General features: G+C 38.0%; 1 protein-coding gene across 1 annotated transcript; it reads left to right on the top strand.

Moving 5' to 3' along the window:
* Positions 1-2,148: 2,148 nt before the first annotated feature.
* LOC136244100 (zinc finger BED domain-containing protein 4-like) lies at positions 2,149-3,630 on the top strand. Its single transcript, XM_066035618.1, has one exon. It carries the CDS (start codon positions 2,149-2,151, stop codon positions 3,628-3,630), a length of 1,482 nt encoding a protein of 493 aa, XP_065891690.1.
* The last annotated feature ends 7,022 nt before the right edge of the window (positions 3,631-10,652 follow it).

The following is a 10,652-nucleotide window of genomic DNA, read 5'->3' on the forward strand; positions in this document are numbered from 1 at the left end:
TAGTGACACATCAAACAGTTAATGATTATCAAGGTGTCCTGATTTTTTCGGTCAGTTTACACATTAAAAGGCACTTTGGAACAGATCACACAGGCTGTCCTCAATTTCAAATGTCCTGCTTAACAGATTTAATTGATTGTATATGTACTGTATATTCAATGCACATGTATAATATTACCTTCCCGTGGTTCATCATCAGACTCAACAACTTCATCTTCATTAGGAACTGAAAACAAATCCAATGGTTGACATCCTTCATTCTCTATTATACAAAGAATGAAAAATGCAAAGGGAAGGCACACAAAAATTTACTTTTGAAGTGTTCCTGTCAAAGTCTACATTGGAAAGCAGCTTGCGCTTGACTCCACGGATGGATCCCTTTTAGACAATTAAAAAAGATAAAGTAAATTGCACCTGAAGACCTCAATTATTTAAACGCCACAATTGACTGTTCATTTATAATATTTTATTGCTAGTGTGACTGTGATTACTGCTATAACAAAGGTAATTTAATAGAATTACAGAAATCAACAGGCTTCATTCAAATAAATTCATTTATTAATAAGTTGAAACCTTCACCTAAACCTAGGATTGCATAGCTGAGGATCCACTGTACAAAATTTCTTGTCATGATGACAACATACCTTTTGTTTTCCATAATGCTGTTTATCATACTTCAAGGCAACCTAACAACAAAGGGTATATAGTTACTATCATGTCTAACAAAAAGACACTGTTAAAATTATATCTTAAATGATGAACTCACAGGGATTTTTCTAGAAAATAAATTCAGGGGGGGCAATCCAAGTTTTTCAGAAATTGAGGGGGTGGGGGGGGGCAGAACTTAAATTAGGCTAAATCACCTGTTTACTCAAGCTGGTTGAGGCAGAGTTCAGGGAGGGCAGGATCATTTTCAGGAGGGGCAGGATGCCCCCTTTGCTCCCCCCCCCCCCCCCCTAGTAAAATCCCTGAACTCATACACATGCAAGTCATGTACCTTTTTCCCATCTGACAGTTTGACATGCTTTGAGGCAACCTAACAATGAAAGTTACGTACTATCAGGATTAACAAAAAGAAACTGTTACTGACATTAGGCAATTCATCATCACTATCAACTAGGGTGGCCTTCTGTCCATACTTAGATCCCTGAATGTGTGAAAAATTCTATTTTAAATGATGAACTCATGAACATGTTATGTACCTTTTTCCCATCTGACTGTTTGACATGCTTCGAGGCAACCTACGTAACAATGAAAATCAGTTACTATCGGGGTTAAAAAAAAGAATGTTACTGACATTAGGTGATTCATCATCACTATCAACTGGGATGATATTCTGTCCATACTTTGATCCCTGAATGTGTGAAAAATTCTATTTAAATGATGAACTCATGAACATGTTATGTACCTTTCTCCCATCTGACTGTTTGACATGCTTCTAGACAACCTAACAATGAAGGGTGTATAGTTGTTATCAGCTTTAACAAAAAAAAACTACTGGCATTAGGCGATTCATCATCATTGTTCAGTTTAGCCATATTGTGTTCAATCCTTTTAAAGACTGACTCCATTTCCTTGCTTGTTCCTATATTTATATATTTCACACATTACGTATGTAATTTCCCATTCATACTTACCAGTTGCAATCACTTTCACTTTGTAGAATTGCCCCACATAATCAGCCTGACAAACAATACCGGATTGCAAATTTAGTATGTTAACCTTTCTGGTGGCACAACACGTTTTGCTGGCATTACATCAAAAAGTTTATCATCATGGTCTCCTAACCATTTGATCACAAAGAATTTATCTGCATTGGAATTAGTGCTGAAACGATTATCCGGTTTAACAAATATTCGATCGAAATACTGGTATTCGGTTTATTAGAAAGCATATCGAATATTCGGTATCTCTAATTAGTACACACTGTTGGCTAACACATGTCGTATTGTCGTTATCGCGAATTGTATTTTGGTGCTAGCTAATAGTCATTATATGATTATTATGATTGATAGAATACAAATGTTGCATCGCCATGTCAAGACGACAAAGAAGCTCAGTATGGAAATACTTCAAGAAGGACGGCAATAAAATTGTACAATGTACACTTTGTGATACAAAGTTAATTATCACGGTGGAACATCGTCAATGCGAAGCCATTTAATTGCTAAGCACGATCAGATTGTGAGCTTGGATTCTAGCGACAGCTCTGCCTCTGAGGATCCTGGACAAAGATTGATGGACTCTTTTGTGGGAGTGAAGAGAAAGTGTTCATCCGATCGTGCAGCTAAGGTGACAAAACTAGTTTGTGAGATGGTTGCCAGAGACTTGCGTCCAGTTAGTATAGTAGAAGGAAATGGCTTCAGACAGCTAATCAACTATCTTGAGCCAGACTATCAAGTTCTATCACACACGCACATTACCACTGTTTGTCATCGTATGTACCAGGTGGAGAGAGTAGGAGCTGAGCTACACGACAGGCATGTTGGACTTACCAGTGATATTAGGATGAGTGCTTCAACACAAAGTTATATTACAATAACAGTTCACTTAATTTCTGGTAACTGGGAGCTCTGTTCTAGGGTGCTGCTTACTAGAGAGATGGGAGAGCGCCACACTGGTGTCAATATTTCTGAAAGGCTACTAGAAGCTACTAAGGAGTGGGGTATAACTGATGAACATGTTAGTGCTCTAGTAAGTGATAATGCAGCAAATGCTGTGTTGGGTGCAAATTTAACAGGGTGGCCACATTTTGGATGTGCTGCACATACATTGCAGCTCAGTGTTAATGCTGGACTTAATCATCCCACAATCGATATAGTAATAGCTGTAGCAAGAAAACTTGTTACCCACTTTAAACATAGTGTTGTGGCATCAACAGCACTTAAGGAAAAGCAAGTGCAGCTAAAAGTTCAACAGCATCACCTTATCCAAGATGTGTCTACTCGTTGGAACTCAACTTTTTTCATGATAGATCATTTAATGGAACAGAAGGTAGCGATATATGCAGTATTACATGATCCTGCTGTTTCCAAAGATCAGTACCAACAATTATATTTGAAAGATGACCAGTGGGTGTTGCTAGATCAATTGGCTAAGGTTTTAAAGCCACTTCAAATGGCTACCACTGTTTTTGGTTATGAATTTAATGTTTCATCTTCGATCATTTATCCAGTTTTACATGGGCTGATCCGGAATCATCTAAAACCTGATGATAATGGTGTACCAGCTGTCAAACATCTTAAAAAGCAGGTGTCAAAGGATTTGACGGAACGCTTTGAGATAGATGAAGAATACATAGCTTCTAGCATCCCCTTTCTGTGTACTGCACTAGATCCTAGATACTCCAGTCTTAAATTTGCTACCAGTGAGCAAAGTTGTGCAGCTCGTGAAACAATCTTGGGACGTTTAAGCAAGTTTAGTAATGGAGAAACTCAAGAAAGTAATGGTGAGCATGAGGAAGAAAGTCAGGAAGCTACTGAAAAGAAGACAGCTCTGGAAATATTACTAGGTGACATTTCAACAAGCCAATCAGCAGTACACACTCCTGAGAGTGAACTAGAAAGTTTTGAAAAAGAAGTGCTAGGCCCTAAAACTAACCCAATTACATGGTGGAAAGCAAACCAGTAAAGATATCCCCTTCTTGCAAAGCTGGCAAAGCAGCTTTTGTGTGTTCCAGTGACATCCGTTCCATCTGAAAGAGTATTCTCTGTGTCTGGAACAATCACCAATGCAAAACGAAACTGTCTTAAACCAGAAAATGTGGATATCATTAATTTTCTTGAATAAGAACCTTCCAAAACGTTAGCAGACTAGGTAGTAGTGTGAACTCAGTAAAGCTGTGTAATTTCATTGTATACTATATATATGTATGTAAGTTTTTTGTTTTTCAAAAAAAATTTATGATGTGTGGAATGTTGTGTATGTAGTAGGGCCCAAACGAATTTAGGATTCACATGCTATATATGACCGAATTTTGGAAAACCGTCGATATACACACAACACTACTTTTGTAATAAAATGCATTTAAAATCTATTGGTAAAAAAACACAAGCTCCAGAAAAAAATATGCTAATTTTTATCGCCTCATGGTGGGCGAATTAAGCCACCAATGGATAAATCCTGGGCATCATTGTGTTCGCCTGTTCATAGGGAGTACAAAAATCTTTGTTTCATCTCCATACACGAAAGGATTTCAAAGTTACAGATGTTTGTTTACATTGCAGTGACGAACGAATTTACTGACAATCATTTTTCAGTGAATTTTCCTTCCTTAAACACAGAAGCATGCCTGGGACAAAAACTATACCTTGGTGGATGCACAAATTCATGACAAACACAATGAGCAAAGATTCAATTCCGTATGCCATTAAGTTATGATGGTTTATATAAGCGCCTGTGGATTCATTTCTCGATAGCTTCTGTACATATCAATTTATTTGCTCGTCCGGGTGTCTACTGCTGTATTTCCAACACTGCTTAACTTATGAAGCTGAAACTTAACTAGTACATTTCTCTGTCACTGTAGAAAGCAAAGAACAAATAAAATGCATTTTGAAAATTGTGCAGATATCAGCAGTTTTTTAAAATTAGGTCACATATAGAGGTTTTTTTTTCCAAGGAAAATTTTCATACTTTTAGCCACTATCTGTGAACCCCTCGAAATACACAGCTTACAAATTTCAGTGCCTGAAGAAGGAATATTTTAAATCCTAAATCATTGTTTCAGCATTTAGTATGTTTCAAGAAATTCCAATCCTAAACCTTTTTTACTATTTAGCTACTGACCTCGTAGTTTTATACCAGATACGTATGGTCAACATGCAGTAGGATTTCTAGTGCGCCATCAATAGAAGTGCCAGTGTGTCCTCCAGGAGTATGACCGGCTTCTTTTCCTTCATCCAAGTCCTCGTCTGTAGGAATTTCAAGCTGCATAAATGAATGTGAACATGCTTATAGAAAGAATTTTGGTTGTTAATATCCCACAATCTGAAGGTGACATTTTTTGGCAGCCAGGTCAAACCATTCCAATAGTAACCAATACCACCCTCATGTGAGGTCTTCAAATGTAGTAGTGGGGAGATGGCAGAGTTGGTTGCTAGCACTTGGGGGGAAAGTTGGATGAAGTGATGAATCACTTGACTGGCATTGAAAGCCAGATGACATCTTCAAGCGCACCAGCAGTCACTAGAAGATGAAGTAAGGCATGTCACCAATAGTTCTTCTAGTCCAGGAAGCTCAGGTGATACTCCAAGCAAGTGAAGCAACAAACGAAAATGAGTCACTCCTGTGGACTTGCAGGTAATATTGTTGTAATTGCCCAACTGTCATGTACTTGCATTACGTGTTTAGAGCTGAATTCGCACTGTTTATAACTTGCTGCAAGATGAAAGCCAGTTTAAACTGAATGAAAAGTTAGCAAAATATATGTAAGTAAGTTTTTTAGTTATTTTGTGTACAACATACAGAATATCTAGTAAACACAACTCTGCTACCATTAAAAAGATTGAAGGAGCAATCGGTGAAACAATTTACTCTATTGCATAGATACGAAGTCGGTAGCCAAATGCTTATGTATCATTCTTTACATGTTAAATTTTGCAGAGGGCTGTAAAACGTATAAAAGAACAATACAGCAAGAGAAAAGGAGACTTCACCAGTCAAAAAGCAAAAGCTAGTTCACTCTTTAAAACAGAGAGTAAGGTAGCACCTTGTAATATCTGCCAAATATTGCAGGCTTATGATCATGAGAGGTCTCCAGGAAAACAAGCTGATTATTGGAAGGATGTGACACCAGATGTGATGTCTGACAAAGAAAGGTTGATGACATGCATGTGCGTCATCCACCATCGTATCACTCTGCACAATTATCTAATGAAACTGGATAAACATGTGGCAACCAAAGGAAGGAATGTTCATGCAAGATGTCAGAGACAAGAAGGGCGCTGTAATTGAAAAGATCCCACCACCAAATAGCAAGCCATAGATGATCAAGTCACAGGTTGTACTACATCCAGTAGAGGAATCAGTGCAGCATGGTTATGATCAACCACCCGTGGATGATGATGGTGATGTGTCTTCTGATGCAGATTTGTCAAGTGATGCTGACTAAACTTAAATATATTTACAATAATGTCATGATTATAATTTTTTGTTTCATTAAATTAATATTAATCAGAAGTGATAACAGTCTTGTTATACTTCAGTTTTACTAGAGTTCTTATAACAGTGATAGTCTTATGTTATAGGTACTGTCTTATATTAGATCAATACTCTGTTATAGTCAGTTATATTCCTTGTTATATACAATCATATAACTGTGGTATAACTTTGTTGTAATTGTGTATACAAATGTTATGAATGACTCTATAACAATTGCATTTGATATTAGCCGTCAGGTTCATCTAGTACCTCCATTTCAAGAGCAGGAAGTAGATAAATTTGTCCTGCACTTTGAGAAAGTTGCTGCCAATTACTAGCTAATGGAGGCTAAGCTAGACCTATGCTCTTGCCAGAGATAATAAACAACCAGGATTGGAAACGGTGACGTCACACCAATAGTAGCATGCGGGCGATCCATGTACACCTTTGAGCGATGGTAGTGGTATCTTAAGACTCTTCTTATGAATTCTAGTGTATGAAGTAAGTCATTTTTCCCTTTCATCATGCATTTGTAATTCGAACGGTTTATGGTGGAGTAGTTTCCACCATTATTATTTTTTTGTGGGGAAGTTTAGGCGTTCAATAAGGTCTTTTTCATTTGGTCTTTGGTATTCAGACAGTTTTTGCATAAGCCAAAAACTTTATCTCACTGCTTTGTGAAAATATTTAATTTAGAACTCTAAAAATATTGTTTATTTTATTCATTCTGATATATGTGAATATGGGGGGAATGAAGTTTAGGCTAGCTGTCCATAGAAAGAATGAGGAAAGGAAGAATAAGCAAAAGATATGTGATGCCATCACCATGCAGGACAAGTATAAAGAAACTACAGCAAGTGTCAGTGCTTAGCATGTCCAATTTCATTGCCTTTGACAACATTCACATCGCTGTCAGGGCATTAATATCCAAGTATTGCATCTGGAATATTACATCTGTAGATCCATGGTTATTTGTAAACTGGAAATTAAGAAAGAGGAGGCAACAGCACTTGAATACTTTATCCACTTCAGCAACCAGTAAACTATTATCTACACACAAAAAATATGTAACAAAATACACTACAGCAAGCTATAGTCTTGGTATGGTATAGCAAGCACCCCTACACTTGCTGTTTTACTCTCTTTTTTCAATTGTTATTTTAATAGGGAGGAAGCATCAGCCAAAGCTGTTCATCAGCTACACACTGCACACAACAAACGGTCTGGGACTCTCTTAACTGACAAGTTTAAAGAAAGAAATGCTGCATCTCACGAATAAATAACGTGAGGTACACCATAAGACTAATCATTCCAGTCTTCTTAATTAATAATCTACAATGAAAGCACAATAAGACGTTTCATTCAAGGACAACTCCAGTAATGAATAGTGAACAACATAACACGAATCTACGTAATTTTTCTTTGTCTGCTAAACTATGTCAGACCTCTCAACCTGGAAACAGACCTGGTCGTGAGAAAGTCAACCACCCATCCCCCATGCAGCTGTGAAGCCTACCATCTTTGTGTTTGTGATAGGGCTCATGCAGTTTAACAAAAGAATTGTTTAAAGGCACATCTAGCTAGCTATGTGGGTGCAATACTGCTGTTTACCACAGCTATCTCTATGCTACAGTGTAACCAACTGAGAACCTACTATCTTTGCTCCATCGTTGAATCACGTGATATTAGTCTTTCAACTCAGTTGATGTACTGTCACAAGTACACTTCACAACAACTGAAATTAAGTAATAAGCATTTGTAATAACACAAATGGTAGGATTTCACCTTATTCTTCATGTGTGTTGAGCTAGTCTTTTCTAGGATTTCACCTTCAAATAATGCTCAGTTAATAATTGAGTTTGACAGCATATTCACTTGTGACACAGTCATACGGGAAACTGCCAAATTTCCACCTCAAAACACAGAGAGCATCACTATTCTAATTAGCTGATCTCATAATACCTGCTACAAGACTTAAACAAGGATATTTAGCGTGCCTTAGGAAATATTATTGAAAATCGTGAGATCAGCAAGCGGTCATGATATCAAGGCTGAAATCGTGTGTTTCAGTGATAGTTGAGAGGTCTGTTATGTTGGAGCTCACTACCGATGAAATTTCAAGTCAGTAGCTTTTTCTAACCTGAAGTTATGAATAATCATTGGATGCATGTTTTTCATCAGCACCCGCATGTAGTTTTATTGCCGCACGTATTTCCCGATTTAACCATTATTTCATCTGATTAACTAAATAAATAGATGTGCGATTCCGTTTTAAAGATTGCTGCACAGTAGCTACCTTGCATTGTGGCCAAGAAAATGTGAAAAATTAGACGGCAGTGATGCTTACTAATTCTCGAGTGGAACTGTGATCACATGACAAAGGACTACGGGATATGGTTGCCAAACTGGCTGTGTTGAGTTAAGCTAAGTTAGCAAATTGTCTGTTATACAGAGAGTATCAGGCCCTGGAGTGTTGAGGTATGAAAATAAGTCTATAGCTTGCTATACTGTGGAAAGTACTGGGAATAATGGGTAATGGTAATGACCCCTCCTCCCGCACTATATATTTGAAATTTTCTGATGAAAAACAATATCACCAAATAGTGGCCTTATGATTATTCCATTATTATTTTTGTAACAATACATGCAATACTGATTATACTGTAATATCATTTTTCATAACTTTTGTATCAATAGTGTAATGTACATGTTACAGGACTGGTATGATACTCAAATACAAATGTGACTGGATCTATGAAAACCATTCTTATCGCCCAAGACAGGAAGTTTGATTTTTCACACAAACACAAAGCTTAATGAATGCACTATCAAGTTTCACTGCCAGTCGACCAGAGTAAAGTGGTTCGCTTTTACTGGCTGCTTTTTTAAAGTACAGTGGCGAGCCATATGAGTGGTCTGGGGTCTTGATGGAGCCCTGGCCAACCAGGAGATGGCTGTGTGTGGCTGTACAGCTCTGTGGTGTTGGACAACAACCTGTGCTGTAAATTTCCTTTCATTTTAGCCAGTTCTGAGCCCTGAATGGCCCATAACTTGGCCTAATTCATCCCAACATGTTTCTTTTCAATTTTTGAATGCCAGCTTGCCTGCCGTCCAGGGCCCCTGCCTCCCACCCTTCTGGAGCTCACCTGATACAGACAACCTTGGTTTAAAAACTATCTAAAATGGTGAGAAACTTAGCTGTTGACTACTTCAGTGGATGATCAGGAAGGTAAGAAATTGTTGTAAAACGTGTGAAAATTTGGTATGCGTAGCTACCACCATTGGCCAGCTACAACACTCTGAATATTTAAAACCGACATTTCTCGATACTTTTAAATGGGCGATAAGACAGGTTTTCCCAGAGACAGTCACAAATTATAATAGTAGCAATGCTTACAAGTTATACAGTCAATGTACATTGTATTGCAACATCAATGATGCTTCAATATAATCTTGCAATGAACGCTACTGTTGTGGATTGAAAGAAGACTTCAGTAGTGAAAATACTCTTTCTGATGCTGCAGATGAAGGCTGTACCAGTAAAACCTTACAAGTAGCAGCTGCCAGCATGGTAAAGCTGATTCATTTTGCTTCCACCCCTGAAGAATATCAAGCCCTGGATCAATGTCTGATACTTTAGCAAGATAGGATGGAAGTTCTCCTTTAAGCCCATCAAGAATGGTTTTTGAATTTAAAAAAAGGAAACCATTTCAATGCATCGATCGCAACTGCATTTGGCTGAATATCATTCATTTTCTGTGGTGAAAAGTACCTAGCAGCTTTGAATGCTGACAACACAACTTGATTTGAGTTAAAGTGCTTTTTAAAATAAGGTTGAACACATGCAGTACCATACTGAATAATACATTGCTGCAATGTCTGGCTGGCAGAAGTTGGTCCTTGGGAATGTGAAGGAGGAAAGGCCCTTTGCAGTAAGCTTTTTTTCAATGCTAGCAGATAAACGGTGTGCAACAGCATCAAGATTTGGAGTGTCTGCAGCATGAATTGCAGCCTTGACTGTTTCAATTTTTTCATAGTACTCTAGTGCCAGAGGTCCATCACCTTCCAGCGAATAGGTAGCTGTAACAAATGGTCTTCCTCAGTCTATAATAGTAGCAAGCTCAGCTTCAAGTAGCGCCTTCTTCTGGGGATCTGTAAAAAAAGTGATTAATCTTGCAGCTGTTGCAGTTGAGCCAAGATCCTCACTACATACAAAAGGTACCAAACTGAACAGAAACCTGCTCAATCACTTCCCAGTGGCTCCACCAGCGAGTTGCACTGTAGGTAGCCATTGAATTCCCTGTTTGATCACACCACAAAATCCTGGTCTTTGGGCTATGGTAATCCAAGAAGTTATAAACTCAGAAAGATTTGGGGTTGAAAAATGTTCTCCCACATGATCAATAGTGTGTGAAAAGCAGCCAACACTTAAAAGACTAAGATAAACGATTTTCAGGGTCCAAGGCAGCAAGCAACTGCTGTGTTCCAATGCTATGTTGAACAGAAAGCAT

This window comes from Dysidea avara, chromosome 14 (assembly GCF_963678975.1).
Source record: "Dysidea avara chromosome 14, odDysAvar1.4, whole genome shotgun sequence".
In the NCBI taxonomy this organism is placed as follows: Eukaryota; Metazoa; Porifera; class Demospongiae; order Dictyoceratida; family Dysideidae; genus Dysidea; species Dysidea avara.

Excerpts from the sequence above, each read along its gene's own strand:
- LOC136244100 (XM_066035618.1), top strand. The coding sequence starts at position 2,149 with ATGCGAAGCCATTTAATTGCTAAGCACGATCAGATTGTGAGCTTGGAT.